A 25,931-nucleotide genomic window follows, 5' to 3' on the forward strand; every position below is an offset into this window, starting at 1 on the left:
GAGCCACACTGGATGGTTTCTGTTTTGAGCATAAACACCTTTTTAAGGTCCTGCCACAGCAACCTAATAAAATTCAGGTCAGGACTTTGACTAGGCCACTCATCGGTCTTTATTTTGTTTTTCTTCAGCCATTCAGAGCTGGACTTGCTGATGTGTTTGGATCATTATCCTGCTGCAGAACCTAAGTTGGTTAAATTCAGCTTAAGGTCACGAACAGATGGCCGGACCTTCTCCTTCAGGATGTTTTGGTAGACCACAGGGTCTACCAAAACATCAAGGGACCATTTGTCACAGCAAGTTTCCAGGCCTTGCAGCAGCAAAGCAACCACATTGCCTTTTGACGGATTTTGATTACATCTGCCCCTTCTTTCACAGCAATCACTGACGGAGTAATGTCTGCTTAACACGGTTTAACTTGTGTTTATAAGATTGCATCAACCGTATTGGGCTGATCATTTTGTGCAAAATAAAATACAATAAAAATGGGGCTTTGTTACGCCCTAAATGCCGCACTAATTCAGGCCTTTCATACAAAATACATCTGAGTGCCACCAATCAAAAATAAGCCGAGTTGTCTCCACAAAAACTGACAATAGTTTGCAAAAATGCAATATTTGTTCTTTGATCGAGACTAAATAGGCAGCGGTGGCGTCACCTAAAGGATAAAAGAAAATAAATTGCTGGAATACTGCCCCCTTGTGGCAGGTAAACTGATTATTTTTATTCAAAGCGTGTATTTAAAGTAATATTCCATAGCTTGTGAAAAAGTTGAACATATTCTACAAACTCATTACTAACTAAACCATAATACATCCGGGCTTTCTTCTATTTTACTTACCGCTCTGAGGCCGCTCCAACTTGCTTGTATAAATATGTTGCCGTCTCAATTCAAGAGACGTCAGCGCCATTTTCACGTTCATCAGGTTGGTGTAATGTGAACGTAGGGTCAAACAGAATATAGAAATCCTCAACAGCAATATACAAACACCTAATAATAATAATGATGAGGCAGGAAATGAGTCACACTTTAAACATATGTTCAAACAGTCACACCAGGAGAGGCTTCAGGCTGTGCAACTTTATTATATTCCACAAAAGAAATGTGAAGATTAAAGTCCATCTCTGAGTACTGTTAGAACAGGACATGTGCTGCATCAGATCTTCCCAAAGCATTGAATGTCCCACGCATGCAATATGCATTTAAATGAGCTATAATATAACATTATAGTCACACAAATATCAAAAGTACTTATATATTGAATGGATATCTTGTCCCTCTAAATTAACAAAAGAAACAAACAAATCATCATTTTCACCCCATTAACAGTTCTTATCAATTCAATCTTGCAAAAAAAAGTACAGATGAGTCCAAAAGGCATTTTGGTCTGAATCTACCACTCTCCACAACTCTACAATAACTTGGCCACCATCTTTTTCTTTATCTTTCTCATATGCACACATGCACACAACCATACACACGATATGAAGCGATGCAGAAGCCCCGTCTCAGCACGAGAAAGCTTGCACTCACACACACACACACACACACACACACACACACACACACAGCACCATCTGTGTATTGAATGCGAAGTTGGTTAGTTATTGGTCCCTTTTTGTCTCTAGAATATTCAGATGGTGATCCTCGTCCTCCAGGAATCGGTTGTAATGAACCACTTTTAAAGCATTTTTGCCATGGAAATCTGGCCTTAGCAATATTGTAGGTAAAGAATGATTTGCAGAGGTCATAAAGGCCGCGATATATGAGGAAAAAACAGCCGAGGTCTCATGAAGCAACATAAAAGGCAAGAAAGTGTGTACAGCATTATAAAACTGCTATATTTGATTAAAGGTCAGAAATGAGTAATGTCCTCCCCCCAAAAAAATATTTTCAAGGTGTATCAGTGAGTCAGATGAGGTGGTGTTTCAGGCAGGCAAACGGCACTCTGTGCAGAGTGGGACAGGTGAGGAGGGGCCAACTCATTGGCGGGGGGACACAGCAGTCTTATTGCTATACCTCTCTTTGGCATGTTTCTCACAATAAATTACATCTTCAAACCAAAAGTGACCTCTCATCCTCAGGTTAAGCCCACAATCTGTGCAAGTGTAGCACTCCGGATGACGGAAGTGGTCCTCGGTGACGCGCACCGCCTGTGTCCTGTGGGGGAGAGATGAACACGTCAAACACCTGAAAATATTTGTCTTTTCAAATTTACTAGGCTGGCTTTTTGCTTAAATGCCGTCTGTCCTATCCAAATTTTGTCTTTAGGGTCATTCCTTTTGTAATTCTTAAATTTCTTTCTGTAAGTGCCAAGTAATTATTAATTTCAGATGATTAATTCTGTAGGGGCTCCTTGATTTGATTTAATCTAACTGTACATTAAATTTACAAAAAGTCATTTTCAGTGGATCTAAAAATCAATTAATGAAAAACAAAGTCCCTAGTCAACAAATGATTAGAATCCATATGCTAGCCAAACCACAGACAATTTTTCCACTGCCTCAGAGATTTAGATCTCTTACAAGGCAATTTGAAAAATTGCTTTTAATGATGCGTTTGAATTTTTTTCCCCCTAGTTTACAATGATACAACTAATGACTGCAAAGGACTATAAAAACAATAATTGGGTGCCTGAGTTTGAATTTATTGTTGATTTTCTATAATCACATTTGTACACACTATCACTGTTATCAGGATACATGTTCCTTAGGAAGTTGCAGTGAAACAGAAAACTTTTTGTGGACTTCTATAAGCTTCTGACACTTTTCTGCATTGATATCTGACCACTTTTTCTTTTTTAATGGGTTTGTTTCCAGAAACCCGGCTTTAAGCACGGCTTCAGGATATGAGCTATGCACTTAGAATCCACGTATTTCAAAACCAGATGCGTTTTTTGGGATCATCGACCTTGTGGAACAGCCAACCGTGGACACAATTCAAAAATCTGATCTGACGCTTCAGCCCAGACGGTGTTGTGATAAAGGAAAATGAGGATGTTCAGAAACAACGCTGGATCCATCCAGGCTCAAACCTATTAGGAACTGGAAAATATCTGCGTCACTCTCCACGTGGGAACAGTTTTTACAACCGCACGGGCTGAGGGCTTTCAGATTTAGAAAGAAGTCTCTGCTGCAAAATGAACGGGGAAAATCTGCAGCTGCCCACATGGGCTCTATAGTTTTGACATTTTCTGGATTATGAAAACACTAAATACACAATGAATGCAAACTTGTACACTCAGTTGTCATTAAAGTTCATTGAGGTTTTGTGTTGTACGCACCTTTCACCCTTGAAAAGCAACAGTTCAAAGGCATCATTAAAAGTTCAAAGTCACATGCAAGCTGATGAGTGTTTATGACCTTCTGATGAGAAGCATCCATTACACTAGTGAGCACAACGCTACAGGCGGACTTACACAATGCTTGTACCACACTTCTCACAGTTGTGGTGTTTGCTGACGCCTCCGGCAGATGTTCTTTGTTTTGGGGCGTTGGGGGAAAGCTTCCCAGGAAACTGCAGGGCTGCCTCTGAAGACAAACATGGATATGAACAGAGCTGCTGATAAAGACATTCTGACCATCTATGTTTTCCAACATTTTCCTCCCCCTTTTTGGCTGATGCAAATCCCAGCGGAGCTTCACTAACCTTTCTCATCAGCCTCCAGGACTTCTTGCAGCATTTTAAAGGTGTTGGACTGACGAGGTGCAGCGCGGGACTCCTTGTTCTCCTGGATCATCTTGTACACCTCCGAGTCCCTGTCGAACCGCTGCATGGCGAAGTCAGAACTGGAACTACTGCAGAGGGGAAAGCAGGAGAAGAGATCAGAGGAGGACAGGAGGCCAAGGCGGTCTCCACGCGGATGATGTGCGCCGCCTCGCACAGACAGCACACATCAAAAGCTTCAGGTGAACGCTTGCCGTTGGGCAGGAACCTGTTAGGCAGGTATTCTTCTGTCAGCCCAGGTGTGGGTTGGGCCCTCAGGCCTGTTGACCTCACGTCACGCGGCATCAGTCAACGAAACCTGACAGCCTGTCCAACCTGTTGCCACTCTCAGCAAAATACCTAGAGAGCTGCTCATCAACACACGTGTTGTGTGAAGAATCTGCGACAGTTTAATGAACGCTACAACAGCGGCACAGGAAGAAGGTCGCAGCTCATGAGAGCAGCAGCGGGTCAAAGATTTATTTTTTTTTTTAAAGGCTGATTTTCAGGACAAAATATTTAAATAATGTTAGTTTTTTTTTTAAAACGTGAAGTTTGTTTGCAATTTATAAATGTATGTTTTGATGTTCAAATATAATTTTTTTTCCCCAAACCCACCGAATTGACTAATTTAAAATGTGAAATTAAAAAAACATTTGAAAAAGAATATCAGTCATATCGACTTAATAAAATATGGATTTATATTTATCCAGAGTTTATTTAAAATGATGTAATGGCTTACTTATGTCTTTACTAATATAAAAAATTCCGTTCTTATATGCAATTTCATTATTTCTAAAGATAAATACAAAAAACTTCTGAAAATCATTTTTCCTACAAAACACTACAATAATTTGTAATTACATAAAAAATACCTAAAATTTGATACAGCAGTTAATAGATTAGATAAAATGCTGTTGGAAAAGAATTATACACATCCCATCAATAACCCATGAAACAAGGAGGCAAAATACTGAATAGACACATTTCTGTATTTTACATGACTACTAATTTTCAACGTTTGATGTTCTTGTTTTTATTAAAACCACAAATATGTACAGAAGCGTTGACTTCTTGTCTTCCAATTTTGTATTCAGTCTTCAAAGGAAGTTTGATTGAGATTGGGTGACAAAACATGCTTAAAACTTACAGTTTGTAGAAAAAAAAAGGCTTTTCAGTAGAGCCTTGTTATAGAGTCAAGTGACCAAAACACAAGCTGAGGTTTTCAAAGCTGAACTTTTATCTCTGTAGGGGTTTTATTGTACGTTTGTTTGTCTGAACTGTATTTCAGCTTCAGACAGTAAACTGTATAAACATGATTTCAGCAGAACACAAAACAAACACGCTGTAGGCCTTTCCTCTGCATCAATGAGCAGAGGTCCAGATTAAAAACAGACCTCTGAAGCACGACCTCCAAGTTTTCCACATGCACAGCTCCACCCAAAGCTACCCATTTCCTCTCACATTATTCTAACATGTTGTCACAAAACGGCTACAGACAACAAAAAAAGCAACTTAACAAGCAGTCAGACACACTGGCAGGTGGTCAAAACGTAAAGATCTAATATATCAGATCACATGGACACGTCCTAATTGCTCAGAGTTGACTGGTCACATCTTCAACAAGCAGAATGCAGCATTTATTTATCTGACAGAAAGCTGCAGCTGGCTGCACACCCACACTGGCCCAGAGAAGCAACGATAACAATCTAGTCAAAGTAGGGACTCAACATGCGAGAAGCCAAAACACAGAGATCAAAAAGCCACATTCCAAACCGCATTTCTGGACCTGATTTCCTGCTGGTGTAAAACAAAAATGTAACTTTTGTACTGAAGTAAAATCTAAACGACATCTCAATGACTCACTCACCTCAGGGAGAAAAAAAGTAAGCGCTCCGCCACAAAAAGTCCTTTAATTTCCAAGTCTGTGAAACTACTCAGGACAACGTGGAAGAAGACAAAACCTAATATTAGCAGAGACCTCTCGCTAAACCCGACGAGACAGAACAACAAGATTATGAGTGAAAGGTGTGCCCCGGCCTGAAACTCATTGGCCACGCAGCGTGAGGGAGGCGTCGCTGCTCCTTTGACTGGCTGCAGAGAAGCAGGGAGAGGCTTATTGTGCTGGCTGGGGGCTACAGACAGGGGGCCGATCAGGGGGAGAAGTAATTGGTCTTTTTTGAGGAATATATGCTTGTTGGATAGGACTTCTAGCTGCTGACATGACATATGGCTAGCCTGAGTAAACCAGCGGGGATCTAGGGCCAAAGTCAACCATCCTGCTCTGAGAAAACACAGGCACCAGCTTCTCCAGCAGTTTGTGTGAAAGCAAAAGCATTACAAAAGGAGCTAAAAGAATCATTTGCACTTCTGCTGAGACAAAATGCATACCAAACAAAGTAAGTTGAATATCCACACTGGAAAATGAGTCAAATTACAGCTCCATCAACTCCCAGGGTGTGGCTCTGAAACTGCTCAGCTGCAGAGTGAAACAGTCCAGAGTTTCCAAAAGGCTGACAAGGTGCCCAGAGCAAACAGAGGTGTTGTCCAGGGATGTCAGGCTTAAGGCAAGATTGTGTTTTGTCCCAAAGATCCTTTCCATGGTCTACTTTTAATAAACAGCCCTTACACAATGACTCAGCATATCCCATAATGCACCAAAGCAGCTCATTTCAGCTCACGATAAGGGGGCAAAAGCTGAAATTGGGGTAGAATCAGATGCTGCTATGAAAACATTGACCCTTTCTGAGTCAAATAATGACAAACCAAGTTGCTCCCAACAGCATGTTCCAAAAATGCAGCTGGCTGATACACCGAGTACTTTGCACAACGCCTCAACTTCCCCTCGAGCTATTCAGATGCTCATGCATGTTGGGCAGTACGTACTTGTGAGTAACTGTACATTTTATTCTAAGTGTTTTAAGGGCGTCCACAGTTTAGAAGCAAAAACTAAGTATTAATAAAATTCTTGCCAAATGATTCCAAGCATCATCTGACAAAAAAGCAGTAAGAGCAAAAAATTAAAAGTCTTTCAAATTTCAATATGGTTGTGTTTTCCCACAAAATTAAGATTTATTTCCATTCTGCTTGCGCTTAACTGTGGGTCCCTGCTTCAAGTGGGGGAGTTTGAGCAACTTGTGGTCTTGTTCAAGGGGGAGAGGAGAATGGAGCGAGAGCTCCATTCTTGTTGTTTTTTTAGACAAATTGCCTGTTTGAGTAAATAAGATTTGTATTCATAGTATTGGTATTTATATAAAATATTAGAACAGAAGTCAAACATTTGGTGGTCACTAAATGGCAATCTGAGGAGTTTTTACCTGCGCCGGGGGGACATGGGGACATCCCGGTCAGTGGGGCTATGAGGTGAGTAGCGTCCTGGTGGGGTTGGGGTCCTGCTGGACCCAGAGGGGTGTCTAAAGTCTAAAGGAAAAAACTCCTAGAAGAAGAAAAAAAATATTACAAAATGAGAGCAAAAATTAACAGGGATCAAAAGCCTAAACACACCCTGCAAAAACATAGGAATCAGTTTTCTCTGCCACGGCTGCAAGAACAAGACGACATTTTGTTCTCGCAGCTTGTCAGCTCAACACATCATCTGGGCAGAACTCATTCCCTGAGTGCCATTGGTCTGATTTACTGCTGATAGAGAGGCCTTGCACTTTCTTGTGAAGTATGAAATGTCCTGGCAAGAAAGAACTTTGTTTGTACAACCTGGGGAAAAAGCACAAATGTATCTGTTCTTGTTGAGTATATAAAGGCCTTAAGAGTAACAGTTCTGTAAAGTTCACACTGGTAATGCAAAATCTTGTTCCTAACACGTTTCTCTGTCTGCGATAACGGCAGTCAAAATAATCTAGAAAGAAAGTTACTATCCAGTCAAAATAAAAGACAAGACACTGATGTCCTCAATACTGTATAGTCATAGGGTACATCATCGTATCTGACTAAAACCTAAAGAGGGTACTAAAGCTTCATTTAGCAAAAGAACAGTACATCATCGCACTTTGTATTTATTGTCCTAAGTTGATATTAAGATACATCATCTCGACTCTGCCGATCAGTATCAGCAGCCAGCATCAACATTTTTAATCCAGATCACCTTTTATAGTAAGAAATCTGCTTCACTCCATTATCTTATTTTAGCCACTCCAGATGGTATGTTTTAATTACAGTGTTGCTTTTATAAATGAGCCTTCATCCACTAAAATAGTTTTCGAATGCAAGGCATGTAGTGCTGCTGCTGAAACGTTTATGAAACTAAGTTTTACATTAACAATAAATCAGGCTAGAATGCTGTGGCTCATTTACGTGAATGGTGTTCTTCTACCAGAAGAGGGCGCCACATACCAAACGGACACTGAGCTAAAGAACACGATATCTGAACAGATGTGGACAATGTGTCAGCTGCTTGTGCAAAAACAAGCCAAATCAGAAAGATATACTTGCATTAAGACCAATGGTCGACTTATTTATCTTAAATTAGATCAGTGTTATTAGGTCATCTGAAAATAAAATACAAATGTGTACGCATGTTGTGAAGACCAGGACAAGCTCTGCACGGTGCATACATCATTCAAGACACTTTTACTGTCAGGAATTCCACAGCTTTAGTTTCTAACCATGTCCACCTGTAATGCTGACCACCTCAAGCTGCCTAAAAGCATTTTTATTCACTGCAACAGGCAAGGCTTATCAACTAAAAACTGTTTTTAAACTTCAGCTCAAAATCATCTTGAATAACAGCCATCATAGTCCCTAAAAACTCTTAGAGACTAAACCTCTTACACAATAAAGCTCAATGAGTTTTCCTCCCTGTTCAGTCACCAGCTGGCATCAGTGCTGCACAGGCTCCATCCAAGAGAAAAAAGAATGACTCCACCCAACTTTTTCAAGCGGTCTGAGACTTGAGTCAGAGCTGATGGTGGAACCCGACAAAAACACAGTGGCACGGATGAAGTAGAAGATTTGTGCGGCCGTTGCCAGCACCCGCTTCCAATCCAGCGGCTCTTTGAACAATAGCTCTGTTCTCAATTGAGTCCAATTTTCCTCTTCTTTTTTCTTTCCAGAGTGGGCAGATTAGTGGTGCATGCCAGGGAGATTTTTTTTTTTAAAACTAAAAACGATCATTGGGATGGCTCTGAAAATCTTTTTCCCCATAAAAACCCAATAATATGACTCAAGACTGAGGATCCATCAGACTGCAAAAGTACTCATCTGTTTGCTCTCCTGCTGTGAAGCAATCTAAAGCTCATATACCTGACGGACACACGTGCTTTAGCAACTTTTTTCAGATGGACCAACCGAAGCCCAACAGTATGTGCACATAAATCCCTGCTAATGCAAAAAAAGGGAGATGTTCGCCAGATGGGCTTATGAGTGTTTCAGAGACTGCTGAAATAGAGATTTTTTTTCCTCACAATGTTTTAAAAAGTATCCAGTGAGCAGCAGTTGTGAGGATGAAAATACCATGCTTATATCAGATGACTGAAAAACAACAGTAGCTCTGATTATCACTCATGACAACCAAGAGTATGAGGCAGCATTTAGATGGTAAGGTCAGAATTTAGCATTATCAGCCTTAAAGGAATGGATCCATTCATGTTTTATAAAGGGGGTATCTTTTATTTGCACAATTCCAGCCTCCTGTCTCTGACCATGCACATCACTTTTATGATGACATATTTACCCATCATCTGATGGTCATTTCCAACAGGAAAATACAACCTGATGCAAAGTGAAAATCATAATAAAATGGTTTCTTGAAATGAGTTCACAGGTTCACTGTTCTCCAGTGAACCCATAGTCAAAATATCTACAGGGTTATTGGGATGTGCTGGAAGAAGACGTTTGCATCATGGATGTGCAGCAGAAAAAGCCTGCATGTCAACATGGACCTAAATCTCAGAATATTTCCTTCTCCTGGTTGAATCTGTGAAGAATTAAGGTAATGCTGAGGGAAAATCTGAGGGTACAGCCCAGTATTCGCAAGGTGTAGCTAATAAAGCGCCTGGTCAATGTAGGGAACTGTGGTGGATGCTTGGCTTTAAACTTATTGGTCAGACTTTGTTCTGTGAGTTCTATTTCATCCCTCCTGACCGCCAGAGGCGGTGCTGAAAGCACTGAATGTTCCCTTCGGGCATGCGCAGTTCGAGTAATTATACCAACAGAGTCACACCTGTGACGCCGGATGACCACTCGGAGGCTATATAGCCTGCTGTCATCCTTGGCTCTGTTCCTTTTTTCTTCTCGCAAGCGGTTCGCTAACTTCCCCGTTGTGTGACGCCCCAACGCGCGGAGTTGCGGTTTTTCCTCCGCCCTCCCAGGGCTGCAACGGGTTGATTGTGGAAGTTCTTTGGAAGGTAAGTAAGCTGTTTGTTGGTGACGGTAGCGTTCGCGCCCCCTCTCCCAGCTCACGGCTTTTCGTTACCCTGTTACCTACAGCTGGGGCTGTTGATTGTGTACGGCTAATGTTGTTAGCCCATTTCGGTTTACCAGTTTATACCTGGTGACGGCAGCGTGTTCGCCCCCTCTCCCAGTGTGACTAATAAGTTAATTTACCGAGGTCTAAAGACGACTAACGTTGTTAGTTCTTTGGTATATCAGTTTATACCGGTGACGGTAGCGTGTTCGCTCCCTCTCCCAGTGCGACTAAGTTAATTTACTGAAGTGTAAAAGACGGCTAACGTTGTTAGCGCCTTTGATTTATTGGTTTTATACCTGGTGACGGTAGCGTGTTCGCCCCCTCTCCCAGTGTGACTAATAAATTGATTTATTCAAGTGTGAAGTACGGCTAATGTTGTTAGCCCATTTCGGTTTACCAGTTTATATCTGGTGACGGCAGCGTGTCCGCCCCCTCTCCCAGTGTGACTAATAAGTTGATTTACCGAGGTCAAAAAAACGACTAACGTTGTTAGCTCCTTTTGGTTTACCAGTTTATACCTGGTGACGGCAGCGTGTTCGCCCCCTCTCCCAGTGTGACTAATAAGTTGATTTACTCAAGTGCGAAGTACGGCTAACGTTGTTAGCGCCTTTGATTTATTGGTTTTATACCTGGTGACGGTAGCGTGTTCGCCCCCTCTCCCAATATCAGCCTCCTTGTGTTTGCAGCCTATTTCTTGGCTCTGCCATAACTGGTGACGGCTGCGTTCGCGCCCCCTCTCCCGATTTTAGCGCATTTTCATTTAATTGGGTTGAGCCTTGCCGACCTTAGACATGGATGGCTTCCATAGCAGCAGGGATTGTGGGGCTGCCCTCCAGGCAGAGGATGGCCACGACCTGTGCCCTACCTGCCTTGGACATGAGCACCTTGTGGAGGCGTTGTCCGAGAACCCCTGCATGAATTGCAGTTTTATGCCACATGCAGTGAGGGTGGCCGGTTGGCACAGTTGTGCCCCCAGGAGGGTTCTGACCTTCCGCCCTCTGGACAGGTGGATCCCCCCAGGCGTTCTAAGCGCCGTGGTGGGTCTGCGGTCTCAGCACCCCCTCCTCGGAGGAGACGGGCCAAACTTGACCAGGGCCTGGCCACAAGGGTGGAACAGTTGTCAGCGGAGTTGGCAGAGATGAAGTCCTTGCTGCAGACACATCGGTCTGATACCTCTCTTCCAGTGGCTGGGCTCTCCTCCCCACCCATGCCTGAACTAGTTGCGGAGGAGGACGTCATATCTCTGGCTGCCTCTGCTTCTCATTTCAAAGATGAGGAGGAGGCAGGGTCCTCTCAAGCCTCTGACAATGGGTTGTTTTCATCCCGGAGTGCAGTTGGGGAGGCCAGTGACAGTTCCATGCGGGATGTCATGTCCATGGCCCTGAAGCAGCTGCAGCTAGAACTCCCGCAAGGAGAGGTGTCCGACTCCGGGAGTGCCTTTTTCAGGCGCGGACAGGCCCCTACTCCATTTTCTGTACCTCCATCAGAGGAGTACCTTAAGGAGTTGCACGCTTGATGGCGGGACCCGAGAGCGTTATCACGGCTCTCCTCAGACGGTCGGGTGTTGGCTGCCATGCACGAGTCGGTGAAAGCCGGCCTGGACCGTATGCCAGCAGTTGAACCAGCTGTTGCTTCACTGATTGTGTCACCAGATGAGGCCCTACGTCCTGAGGTCAGGTGCCCACGGACTCAATGCCGGGTTACAGATGACCTCTTGTGTAAGGCATACAATGCAGGAGCGCGTGCGGGACGTCTTGGCAACTCCCTGGCGCACCTCATGTTCGCCCTCTCTACATCCGTTCAGGACGCTGGTGGTGCAGCTGCAGCGGTTGGCTTTAGTGATGCAGCGTTGCAGGTCTTTGCGCTGATGACCAGAGAGCTCGGTCGAGTCATGTCATTCCTTGTCCAAGCTCGTAGACAGGTCTGGCTTGCACAGTCTCCTCTCACGGAGGCTTGCCGTAGGACCCTCAGGGGTGTCCCGGTCGTGCCAGGGGAGTTGTTTGGGTCAGCTGCCCTGGAAGCACTGGAGCGGACTATTCAGGTGCGTCAGACCAGCCAGCAGCTTTCTGGCCTTCGCAGGAGCGTACCCCCCTTTCCTCAGCGTTCAGGGCGCCCTGCTACTACCCCCAGCGTTCGGCCACGGCCTCAGACTGGTGATGGATCTGGTGGTTCCTATCCCCGTGATCTGCGGCAGAGACCCAGCAGGGACTTTCGTAGGCCAGTCGGCCGCCCAGCTAGACCGACCCGGGCCTCAGATCCTGGACGTCCTCCCCCCAGGGCTCCCAGAGGCCGAGCGGATAGAAGATGACGCAACCGGGCCAGCCGTCGGACATTTTTCCCATCAGCAGCTACGTTTCTGGGCTGCTCACTCTGTGGATCCATGGGTGGTTGCCACCCTAACCCATGGCTACAGACTCCAGTTCCGACGGCGGCCCCCTCTCTCACGCCGGGTCAAAATGACCATTATCACCGACCCGGTGAAATCCTTGGCACTAGACCAGGAGCTTTCCGCCCTCCTAGCCAAGGGAGCAATCGAGGCTGTGGATCCTCTGCGGCAACCCAGAGGCTACTATTCCACGTACTTCCTCGTGGCAAAGAAGACTGGCGGTTTTCGCCCCGTTCTAGATTTAAGGGGACTCAATCAGTACCTGAAAGTCCTTCCATTCCACATGCTCACCACAGCAGAGGTCCTTCAGACTGTCGTGGCAGGGGATTGGTTTACGTCAGTAGATCTGACAGATGCCTACTTCCATGTACCTATTGCGGCAGAACATCGCCGCTTTCTCAGGTTTGCTTATCAGGGTCGCCATTGGCAATTCAGGGTGCTCCCATTCGGGCTCTCCCTTTCCCCGAGGGTGTTTACTCGTTGCGTGAAAGCGGCCCTCTCTCCTCTGCAGGCCTCCGGAGTAAGGATTCTGCCATACCTGGACGACTGGCTTCTCTGTGCTCCCACTCAGGTAGCTGCCTCTCGGGATACGTCCCGGCTTCTTCTACAGGTGTCACGGTTGGGCCTCAAAGTCAACCTTGCAAAGAGTTGTCTGGTTCCATCTCAGACAACCACCTTTCTTGGGATGCATCTGGACTCCACTACCATGAAGGCCCGTCCGTCTGTTCGCAGGGTGGACGACATACTCCAGTTTGTCGGTCGATTCAGGCTGGGCAGGCAGTTTCCTTACAGCATCTTCCTGCGAATGCTGGGCAAACTGACATCGGTCACTCGTGTCGTGCCCTTGGGTTTGCTCCTTCTGCGCCCTTTGCAGCGGTGGCTCAACAGCTTTCACCTAGATGCCAGGCTGCACAGACGTCACAGGCTCATGGTGACGAGGCTGTGCCTCCGTGCCCTAGCTCATTGGCAGGACAGGACCCTCTTGTCCTGTGGCGTTCCAATGGGGTTAGTGGTGTCTCGAAGGGAAGTGGTCACCACGGATGCCAGCCCCAAGGGCTGGGGCGCCGTGTGGCAACACAGAGCGGTTCGGGGTCTCTGGGGACCAAGGGAGCGCACCGAGCACATAAACGTGCTGGAGCTGCGGGCTGTGCGCATGGCCCTCAGGTGCCTTCTGCCCCACCTAGAAGGACGGCATGTGTTGGTTCGAACGGACAACACCTCTGTTGTTTACCATATCAACCACCAGGGAGGCACCAGGTCAGCACGTCTCCTGGAGGTGTCCAGGGATCTCCTGGAATGGGCGTTTCCCCGTCTGTCCACCCTGCGCGCAGCATATCTACCAGGGCGGCAGAACCAGGTTGCAGACTCTCTATCCCGCCAGGCACCTGCTCCGGGAGAGTGGTCTCTTCACCGCGACGTAGTGCGCAAGATCTGGAACCTCTTTGGCCAGGCAGAGGTAGATCTGTTTGCCACAGAGGAGTCAACCCAGTGCCCCCTATGGTATTCCCTGACAGGGGTCGGGGGCGCACTGGGCCAGGATGCGCTGGCTCATCCATGGCCACAGGTTCTCCTGTATGCCTTTCCACCCCTGTCGCTGATTTGGCCTACTCTACGGAGGGTTCTCGAGGGAGGCCACAGGGTGTTGCTGGTAGCTCCGTTCTGGCCAGCACGCCCATGGTTCCCGCTGCTTCGGAGTCTGTGTCTCAGTACTCCATGGCGTCTTCCAACAAGGAGGGACCTGCTGTCTCAGTTGGGGGGACAGATATGGCACCCCAACCCTCAACGTCTCCAGCTGTGGGCCTGGCCCCTGGGAGGCTGACTGGGTGTTCAGAACCTGTCAGACACACCATTTTAAGTGCTAGAGCGCCCTCCACTAGGCTGCAGTATGACAACAGATGGCGTCTTTTTTCTCAGTGGTGCTCTGCCCACAATGAGAATCCGGTTACCTGCTCGGTGCCCACAATTCTGGAGTTCCTCCAGTCTCTCCTTGATAAGGGCCGCTCTCCTTCGACCCTTAAGGTGTATGTTGCGGCAATTTCATGTCGTCACCTACCTGTCGACGACCGTACAGTAGGGCGCCATGATCTGGTCTCTCTTTTTCTGCGCGGTGCTCGTAGGTTACGCCCGCTGCCGGCTCCACGAGTGCCCGATTGGGACCTACCATTGGTTCTTGCGGCCCTGTGCCATCCTCCATTCGAGCCTTTGGCACAAGCGGACCTCAAGTGGCTTTCTTGCAAGACCGCCTTTCTGTTGGCTATCGTGTCGGCTAAGAGAGTCAGTGAGTTACATGCTCTCTCTGTCAGCCCTACATGTATCAGGTGGGCTTCAGACGACTCCGGTGTTACCCTGTGGCCTAATACTGCATTTGTGCCTAAGGTGTTGTCTACTTTTCACCGTAACGAGCCATTGCAGTTGGCTCGGTTTCAGCCCCAGTCAGGTGCAACCGAGGGGTCTGAGTTATTGTTCCCAGTAAGGGCATTGGAAGCATATATTTCTGCCACCGCAAGTCTAAGACGCTCAGACCAGCTTTTTCTGTGTTATGGGGGTCCGAGGTTAGGCTACCCTCTTTCCAAGCAGCGTCTGTCTCATTGGATAGTGAGTGCCATCTGCCACGCCTACGCTGTAGGTCGCCGCTCCCTGCCAGTCAGGGTGAGGGCACATTCCACCAGGAGCGTCTCTGCTTCCTGGGCGGCTTTGAGAGGGGTCCCTCTGGAAGCAATATGTGCTGCTGCATCATGGGCTTCCCCGACCACCTTCACGAGGTTCTACAACGTCAATGTGACTGTCCCTCATCCACTGGGTCAGGTCCTTTTACAAGGTTCTGCTGGGCCCTCTCAGTGAGGTATGTGCTCAGGATTCCTTGTGACATAGTTGGCATTAGTCATTCAGTGCTTTCAGCACCGCCTCTGGCGGTCAGGAGGGATGAAATAGAATGAAAGTTACCTATGTAACTACGGTTCTATGAATCCCGGATGACCGCCAGAGCTTCGCTGTCACTCAGAATCCTTGCTTCTGCGAGAAGATTCTGTAGGAACAGAGCCAAGGATGACAGCAGGCTATATAGCCTCCGAGTGGTCATCCGGCGTCACAGGTGTGACTCTGTTGGTATAATTACTCGAACTGCGCATGCCCGAAGGGAACATTCAGTGCTTTCAGCACCGCCTCTGGCGGTCATCCGGGATTCATAGAACCGTAGTTACATACGTAACTTTCGTTTGATTGTTTTAGAAAGCAAAGTTGACCTTCTCTAACAAAATGTCAGCATGTGTGTTTATTTTGGTGTTTCGTTGGAAATTGTTGATTAACGTGATAAAATGTATTTTTACAACAAACCAACACTCCATGTTCATCACTAGGAGTCCTTGGTAGAGGCGTTACCTTACAGAGCAGAGTACTGCTTAGAACAGCAAATGTGCTTAAAGAGTAACTAAAACCCAAATCAACTTTTTGCAGATAAACTGTATAAATTGTGCCTTAAGGGCACCATCTTTACGTCACTGTGCAAATCTTGACATTTGTGTAAACTTGTTTAATTCTGCAATATTGGCCTAAAACTGTCTTAGTGCTGACCTCTATGGGTTCAAACGTGGCTACTGCAGGTGAATTTTCCTATTGGTTAAAACAGCACAGCTTGTTACAAGTCTACTTCACAGCCCCATGTTTAGTAATAAAAGCATCTCACTCAGACATACGCCCCTGTGAGTGACAGTCAGACTAAAGTCTGCTATATACCAAAAACTGAGACATTTGCTCTCGCTCCCACGGCGAATCATGTCATTTTGTTCTTGCAGCACTTATCTTGGGGAGTCTCTCTGATCGTTTTCGAAACCACATCCCAGCAGAACTTTTTTTCTCCAAAATAAAGTCGTGTCCGACTACTGCACTGTGATTGGACAGGGTTTGGATGGGCGTGTTTAGGTTGGAAAAGCGGAAATGTCTCACGCATCTGTCGAACTTAACACTGTGGTTGTGCTGTTTAACTTCTTGTGGTTTAAGCGGTTGAACGTGTCACTTCCACTCACTTGCAGTGTTTCATCTCCAAATTATCCAAGCGTGGCAGTCCCAACCCTGTAGCACCACATGCCCTCACAAGCGCTTTGGGCTCATTGGACTTGATAAAGCACTATACAAGCACAAGCCGTTTACTATTCACCATTTCCATATAGCACCAGAGCACACCGCAACCTATTATCTGCTGCTCGACTTTCAGCTCTCCGCCTGCTCTGTGTTCTGCTCCCTTTTTGTGCTCCCCTCCCTCAATAAATATTCACCAATTGCAAATAAGGGTTAACCATTTTGTTCTCCTCCTCTATTCCTGCCATTCTGGTGTTGTCTGTCAAATTTTAACAGTCTTAAAGCAGATGTGATGTCTTTTGTAGTGGGGCGGACTTTAACAACCTAAACTTCTCGTTAAGTATGAATCAACAGAGCCAAAAACTTTTCTCATGCTCTTGCCACACAGACAACAAAAACAAAACTCTCAGTTCTAGTGGCGTGTGTAGCAAGCTTTAAGAGTTGAAATCATGAGCATTGATTAATAGTGTTTAGCATTTGTCACTGCTTTGAACGTTAGCCTATGTTAGCAAAATCTATCTGTCCAAAGTCACTTGTCCAGTAAAGTGCTTAGTAAAGCCAACAAATTAAACAACCTAATTCTTTGTGTTGATCCTTCAACCCTGTTGAAGGATTCTCCTCAGTGCCTAGGACGTTCATTATGGGGAAATAATCAGGAGTTTTTAGTGCGCTTTTTAAAAAAACGTCATATTCCTCTTTTTTTTTTTAAATCACAATATTTCCTTTTAGTATACGTGTACACTAATCAAAAAGAAAATACACCTTTGACCATTTGACCACATACATGCATAACCAAAGGGGTGTCCCACCATCAGTACCTATTCTGCAGAATCCAGTATCAGAATTTCAGTCCAATAAACAAGACACAATTGGCATACCGTTACACTGCAACTCTCTATAACTATAACTTAAGTTATCATTGCTCCCTTCAAAAGGGTCCAACATATTACTCATAGTTGATTTAGGAGCTTTGAAAATGGCACTCTTGGCCATCCCAACAGTGTCCCTATTCTTATTTACCCAAAAACTCGGGGAGGGCTACATCTAAAGAACAGCTTGTTTTTTTTCTTGTCCAGATAGCCACATGGCCATAGAAGGGAGAGAATGTTGAGGAATATCAGCAAGTTTTCAGCGGTTCCTGTGGCTGCCAAGAGGAGGAAGCTTTGATTAAAGCTATACAGAACTGTAATCTAAAGTTCATAGTCAACAAACCCAAGATCATTAGGGCAAGTCTCTGGTATGCTGCCCTGGCTTCGAGTTGCACATCCAATACCACATACAGCTTTTAACTTTACAACCGATGATCATTTAGCTGCAGAGGCATGAGAGTACATGCTTTAAAAACATGAGTGTTTGTAATAGACCTTATCATATTATAAAAGCACAAAGTACTACTAAAATGAAAGGTTTCATTTATTACCGTTTTGTGGCTGTTTTTCATACATGTTTTTCATTAGAAGTAGATGGCATATTTTTCATGAACTTTACACATTTTTTACTGTTATGAGGAGCCTGACCAAAGGGGATAGAAAACCAAGTTACTTTTTGTTTCTCAATCTTTGAACTTTTTCCATAAATTGTGCCATGGTGCTGCAGAGAGACAGCTGCAGAAAAGATGTTCCCCTTGTGGAATATTTATTTGAATAATTCTTTAATTTATACTCCACCCAACAATGGCTATGGAAATGTTTCTAAAACTAAACAATATGTTCTTCTAGAAGACTAGTACAAGCTGGGATCTAAGACTGTTTTAGTCCTCCAAGTCAATAAGGATGCCAGTTTACGTGTTGCACTCTACTCAAAAGTTGCACAAATACAAATTAAAAGAACCAAACACTGAAGATGACACAATGTTGTAAAAGGGTGGCTGTCGGAGACCAATGGGAGACACTGGGGACAGTGCCAGTCGATGAGACTTCAGTCTGGCTCCAAGCAAACCACTTTGCATCATCATTACCACCCTGCAGCTTCAATTACAGGGCATTGGCTGCAGTACATAGAAGTGATGCCCAGGAGAAACATGTATTTTGGGAAGTCTGGTGCTGCTGTGAGAGGGTGCTATAACTGCTGATTCTCTATTCAGAGTAGGCTGCCTCCCATTAGCTTTCAATTGGTAAAGGTCCTGAGTGAAGATTAAGACTCAAAGCAACTTTTTCTTAAACTTCGACGGATGGACAGCACCGTAAAATTTGAACCCAAGTAACGATGCATTGCTGTTTCCAAACCGGGTTATAAGGAAAACATAAATGGCTGAAAAAGGCAAAGCTTTACTTCATTAACATTAACTTTTGCTATACAACATTCAACTACTGCTGTTTTATAGTAACTATCAAATATTGTGTCCACTGCAGCTACAAAGCAACTACTGGAACAGTAAATTGTTGTGTACATACCAACACACTATCAGATGCATCCATCCAGCACATGCTGTGTTTACATACCGCCGAATGATCTGGCTGCACCCATCATAATTTCTGTGACAGAGTAGGGAAAGGCCTACCAGCTGAAATTGCTTTTAAAATGTCTAGAACGTTGCTTATGTACACCTTTGTTTTGTAATACTCAACAATCAGCAAACCTAGGAAAGCCGTGAAAGCCTTTTGTTTTTGCATTACCCAAACCACAACCAATACAGTTTGTTGGGTACAAGGTACATTATTAAAAGGAGACATTGCTAAACACTGATAGCAAGAGGAAGCTAATACTACATAACATACAGTCACAGCACCAGTAATTAACTTCCACATCATCAGATCAGATAAATAGCAAAGACAGGTCAGATGGAAGCTGCTTGGAACCATGAGTCAGTCCAAAATACAGGAAAAACTGCTTGGAGGATTTCATTTTTATATTCCTAGCTCATTATTATTTTATTTCCTATTGGAGTTGACCATTAGAACCCCAGTACAGAGCCCAAATAATACAGCAATACATAGATGAAGCTTTGAAAGTACAACAAAGTCCTTTCAATCCCCTAAAGTAGTCCACATATGAATTCTAGGCAGAAGCTTACCCAGTCCACTATTCAATAACAAGGAATAAAGTGTTGCAGATCTTTGGGCTAAAAGGGTCCAATACATCCTTCTCACCCCATTCATTCACAATAGCTACACACCATCTGCCTGCTGCAGATATAAACCACATGTGTAAGCTTTCAGAGCATATGAGCAATGGAGGGAAGATGACAACAGGATGACTGAGCATGCAGTAATTCCTTTGCACTCAATATATACTATTTTATTTGTTTACCTACAGTTAAAGTCTTGACATCAAAAGTAAACCAACCAGATACTTCTATGCATGCACAGGTCTGAGAACAGAAATCTGATAGTTTTAAGACGACGATGGAGGCAGTAACTGGGGACTGGACTTGCACACTTTTCAGCATGACGGTTCTGACTAGAGACCAAAAGAGCATCTACATTGTTCTCCTAATCGCTGAACCAAGGTACTACCAAGTCGCACTGTTAGGGGTTTTACATCTAAAATGCAGCTTGTCACTGTCTAAAATATGACATCATATTTTAGCTATGGGGAGGAAGAAAAAGTGGCTCAGAAGGTTTAGAACTATTTTATAATAGCTGCAGAGCTGAGGATGGCACCTGATCTTTCTTTTTTTAAGATGATCAGTGGGAAAATAAACAACATCTTGGATTTTGTGTATTTGTTTTACTACTACTTTATTACTCTTTGGTCCAGACCATCCCGGACAGATGCTTCCAAAGGATCTAAACCAGGCAGTGATGAAGTTGGTCAGGATGGCACTAATGATGGAGCCCAATTTAATAGGAATGTTTCTTTCATGTCAAACATCTTTAGAAAGATCAGATACTGCCTAGCTTTGTTCACCAGCTGGTTATTGTGTGATCAAGTGAGATTCCTATTTGAGCAAAGAATAACTTAAAACTGTGTACAGTACAATTGAGCCCCTCTGATGATGTGCCTTCTTGGTTATGTCCACATTAAGACAGGGGTTAGGGTTAGACTGACTTTCCATTGAGTTATGCTGAATTATCACCGGTGATGAGACCAGTCACTTCGGTTGCATCTGAATGGTTCAGAGGGATGTTGTGCAAATATGTGGAGACATAATCAGTCAATGAATACTGTAGCAATGGTTTCAAACTGCAGTCCAACTTGTAGACGCATTTCTGCTTCAACACACCTGACTCAAACATGAGCTCATTAGCAGAGCTTGACTGCATGCTAGTGAGGAAGTTTATTTTGATTCAGGTGAGCAGGGCAAGGGATGCATCTAAAGTGGCAGGAAACCGGCCCTTGAGGATTTGAGCTTGAGACCGCTGCTGTAGATGATGGGGCTAAGGACGGGAACTCAAAGGTTTGCATTGTTAGAGAGAAATTAAAGATACCATCAATGACAACATTGTTCTTTTAAAAGCCACAATGAAGCATTGACTTTGCATCTTGAACACATCCTTTTAGGACAAGGTTAATTTAAGTAGTTGTCCATGTCAGACAGTGACAGGAATATGTTTTATAGCCACAACTGCTCTCTCACACAGCATTGCCTTTGCTTCTAATATAAAGAAAATAATGATTCCTTATGGATGGATGATCATATTTTCTTATTTAATTATGCTTAATAAGAAATAGGAATTGACTAAAATCTGTATCAGCAGGTTCTAAACTGGAAATCTGACAATCAGTGAATTTCTATTTTTTGTTATATAGTGTATAAATTAATACTACTACATTATTCTCATAATTAGGAATAAGCCTGATAATACTGTGGGTGGGCTAAGTCAGCCTCTATCCCACATTGTCATTAAAAATCTGAGGGATGGAAATGAATCTGAAGGTTTATTGACACATATTTGGTGCCACGAAAAACAATTTCTCCCATTTTAACAAGTTTATCCAAAAAAAGCTTCAGTGGAATCGAATATGAAGCTCATTAGACATCTGGAGCTCATTATGGACTATAAATGGTCACATAAATGCCCCTACTAACATTTTAAAGAATCAAAACAAGTTTACTGTAATGCAAAGTCAGTGAAACAGAAATGAAGATGAGGAGAGACTTGTGAGTCTTAAAAATCTACAAATCTGAAGTGTGCAAGCAGCAGTGGATTATAAATGGACATCTTTGTGTGGAACTCACCACAGTGGGAAAGGAATGCGTGAAATCTTTAAGGAAACAAAATATTGAAGATTTACATTTCCACCAACTACAACATAGTTAAAAAACAACAATTTAATCCCATCCATCCAAACTAAGAAAGCTGAAGAATTAAAATTACTATGAATGAGTGTTTATTTTGAAGATTTTGACTGACAGCATACTGTATGTAGTCCTCCTATAATGCCTTAAACAAGAGCAGCCTGACACCACAAACTCACTCCAATTCTCCAAATAAATCTAAATCTTAGCCAGATTTCTGCATTTTATGGTTTTCTCTAAAGTTCGGGACACTACATTATATCCTAACAGAATTTACCCATGATTCCCAACTGGGAAAGTTTTGCTCTTGCAGGTGATAGACAGCAAAGCTAGGTGCAATAAAGATATATGTTTGAGAGAAATCTGGAAGAGGGAAAGTCTCGACTTGAGTTGCAGCTCAACATGTCCGTTTTTTAAACCAAATCTGGATGCAGACGGATAGTGTGAATAGATCACGGATCCAACAGAACACAAGTATTGGCAGCTGACAATTAAAAGACGAGGCGAGACGAGACACATGAAAGTGCTTTGGAAAACGTCTGAGCTTGCTTTTTGGAAAGAGACTAAACATGACCAATAGTCATTTGGGGTATAGAAAAGAAATGATGGCAAATTATCCCATATTTTACTTCCTTCTTTTTATCTTCTTGCTCTTAAAAGTTTGCATTCACAAACAACAAATTGCTTGATTATAGCCATCACCGTGTATGTTTTTTTTAAACAAATTGAATGTCACCTTGATGACAGTTCATGCAGAGTTGTTGGTCTGCCAGATGAAGTCTGTGATCCAAGTCATAAATGTTGGGTATGATCACCAGGTATTGTTTGTTTGTTTTTTACATCAATTTGCTTAAGTCAGTCCATTTGTATGTAGTCCAAAGTCTTATAAAATCAGCAAAAAAGTGACCACAATCAACACAATAATTTACCACGTTCTTCTTCTGCCAAAGCTCAAATGCTTCACTGACTTTGATTAAAGACAACTACATACAAGACATGTCTTGATTCTTAATGTTTATTGGGAATTCTTTCTTACAAGTAAACTAAATTGTCTCTGTATAGCAGGATTATTCCACTTTTAATTGCAAATGTTATCCCACCATAACGATTTGTGATCAACAAATGTAAACCATTGCTCTAAAATACAGGTGTTTTCCAGTGTAAACTTAAAGCTACCTATTCTGTTTTCTTTGGCGTGAATACATTGAGGATTCGTTATTAATGCCGTTGCCTCGAGAACAGCTTCAGGAATGATGAATCCCCGGCCCTCAACCACCTTCGTAAACAGCATCAACTCACAAAAAGGGCCCTCTGCTTCCCAACAGCATCTCCCCATTAAATGCAGAGGGCCAAGTATTCCTCATATGTACACCCGGAGGGCTGGAAAGCTCAGGGAATCAAAAAGGGCCCCAGTTTGATTTTCCACTCCAGGGGAAAGAAAAACAGACTGGCTCATCAGTCAGTGGGGATGAGGAGAGGCATGCTGCCCATGGAGTGGCCACAATAGACCCAAGCTTAACGGCTAGTAGGCCACGTGAAAAGGCCTCACACTGGCCAGTCACAGAACTCGCTGTGCAGAGGAGAAGAAAACATCCATCCACTAAAACCACAGCCAGTAGCATTCCCTGGACACTGACTTGGCTTACCCCTGCACCAACATGCCAAGCCAAACAGGAAGAGCAGGCATAGCAGACCTGAAATAGTAAATCATTCAAAGCCATCATCGTCACGTAGAACATATGCATTTGTGTACTTGGTGACAAATGAAAAATAAAAGTCTATTTATCTCAAGTTTCCACGGGTAACGGCAAACATTTTCTACCAGCATTAGTTTACAGCCAGAAAGGTTTCGTTTGGCCTCTGAGAAAAACCTTCTTTTCCATTTCTGAGTCTACTGTTTCAAAAGACCACAGCTTTGCATCACTATAACCTTGAAAATGGTCCAACAAATCGCCTTATGCTGCTATGCCTGCTTGTCAGCTCTGGACATGGAGACAGAACGCATGGAGGCAAGCTGACTCCTCCGTCTTTGAACAAAGTGCTTGGTGACACATTTCAATGCCAAGAGCATTCAGTTGAATTTAGCAGAGAGGAAAGGTTTGGGCTACAATTATCTAAAAGCGTGTGTTACCCCGACATATTTGGCCAAGCTGAGCTTGAAGGAATATTTATACGGCAACAATTGTGTCACAGCAAAGCATCATGCAGGCCACTAAGGCAAGCCTCCGCAACCTCAAAATGGACCCTTAAAAACACAGACAGGGAGCTCAGACATAATGACCGACTTATGGTTCATGTCTCAGAAGGAGCAGTTTTGTTTTGGCCCCATTCAGTGCAATCAAGGTCTCATTGTGGCCACTTCTTGATGATATAAACAAACGCTCTGAATCATGACAGTCATCGACTGCTTCAGATTCTATCTCAGTTTACAGGAATCTAGGAAATATTTACCTTTTGACTCAGCGATGAGCTTGCAGCTATTAAAGTCTGCAAATACAAACATGCCAACCACATCCTGGCATGATGGCGCAAATGGGCAGGTATGTCAAAACCATTAGTTTAATACTGCAGTTTTAAACTCTAGAGGCTTCTTGCTTTTCTATCATATAATCCACCCAAAGCTATGGTGTTTTTAAGAGTTGTGTTTTAAACTTTAGCAGGACTAAGGCTTCCAGTAATGAGGAACAAAGTGCCTTGTAGAAGGATTCATACCCCTTGAACTTCCACATCATGTCCACCACCACAATCTTCATTGTATATCATTGGGATTTTGACAAAAGCTAAGTACTACTCTGTGAAGTGGAAGGTAAACTATAGCTGGTCTTAAAACTTGTTTTACATATAAAAATCTAAAAAGTGAGGTGTGCATTGTATTCAGCCTACCTGAGTCCATCCTTTGAAGAACCACCTTTTTTCTGTGATTACCGCTGCAACATTGTTAAGTCAAGCTTTTACAAATATAACCCATCTAAAGACTAAAATTATTACCCATATCACTTTAAAAATAGCTTGAGCTCAGTCAGTTTGGAAGCAGAGCTTCTGTGAACATCATTTTTAAGTCTTGCCACAGATTCAATTAAATTTATGTCTAGATTTTTGACTGAGCCATTTGAACACAGGCATATGCCATCACTAAGCAATCCCATTTAGCTCAGGCTGCGTGTCGGGGATTGTTGTCTTGCTAAGGGGGAAACTCCTCTCTAACCTTCAGTCTTGTGCAACCTTTAACAGGTTTTTGTCCAGGATTGACCAGATTAAAGTCCATCCATCTTCCCAGAAACTCTGACCAGGTTCCTTGACCCTACTAAAGAAAGACATCGTCATGGGATGAAGCTGCTACCACCATGAGTTTTCTGCATGTAAGCCACATAGTTCAATGGTAGTGTCATTTTACCAGAAAACATTATTCTACATGCTTGTTATCCCCTTCATTTGTGACACGAGAAACAACGGAAGATGCTTATTTTGGCTTTCTGTCATCTTTGGCTTTTGCAAGGCACAGGATAGCGATGTGAAAGTGTTGAATGTTAAAATGCAAAAAAAACAAATTTTTGAGCATGAAATTCTAATCCTTTTACATCATCATACATGTGCTCGGTGTGATGCTGCAGGCAGGGTTAAAAATACAAAACTGAAGAACATTTTGCATTTACATTAAGATTAACTTGGGAATGTCAGACGCTCCCTGGTGTCCCCGCTGCTCAATCTCGGGCCCCCCTCCAACCCCCGCCCCCATTCGCCGTCCCAGCTCACATCACACAACGAGCATTGTGACACGAGGGAAAAGCAGCACCAGGTTTCCACAGCATCTGCCATCACAGCCACTATTGTCACAAGGCTCTTTCTCAAGCTATCCAACACCATGGAAAACAGGGGATCCAGTTGCGCATCCCAGTCTCTCAGCTCAGGAAGCGAAGTGAGTAGTGGAAAAACCTTTTAAAGGGGTTTTCAGTGATCTTGATCACCTGATACAGCAGGGCTCTGCACCTTTCAGGCAGGACAGAGGGCCTTGTCATGGACTTTCCACATCTCCGCACTCATTGGGCTTCAGAGTTCCTGTCAGTCTGAGGAGCATAATGCACAATGAAGCCATGGCAGGCCTCTTCCCGGCCATTTCCCCCCAACAAGCCGTATGAAAGAAATCTACTCATACAGAGCTGTAGGA

At 43.9% G+C, this 25,931-nt stretch overlaps 1 protein-coding gene across 1 annotated transcript in view; it reads right to left on the bottom strand.

Moving 5' to 3' along the window:
- Positions 1-1,063: 1,063 nt before the first annotated feature.
- pdlim2 (PDZ and LIM domain 2 (mystique)) overlaps positions 1,064-25,931 on the bottom strand; it is a 52,276-nt gene continuing 27,408 nt past the window's right edge. Inside the window, exons 7-10 of the mRNA XM_012863303.3 lie at positions 7,021-7,139; positions 3,647-3,795; positions 3,417-3,528; positions 1,064-2,158 (exon numbers count right to left, since the gene is read on the bottom strand). Coding sequence (XP_012718757.2) covers positions 1,981-2,158; positions 3,417-3,528; positions 3,647-3,795; positions 7,021-7,139 — 558 coding nt within the window. The 3' untranslated portion in view covers positions 1,064-1,980. The remainder of the gene's footprint in view (positions 2,159-3,416; positions 3,529-3,646; positions 3,796-7,020; positions 7,140-25,931) is intronic.

The sequence above is a fragment of the Fundulus heteroclitus genome, chromosome 12, assembly GCF_011125445.2.
Source record: "Fundulus heteroclitus isolate FHET01 chromosome 12, MU-UCD_Fhet_4.1, whole genome shotgun sequence".
In the NCBI taxonomy this organism is placed as follows: Eukaryota; Metazoa; Chordata; class Actinopteri; order Cyprinodontiformes; family Fundulidae; genus Fundulus; species Fundulus heteroclitus.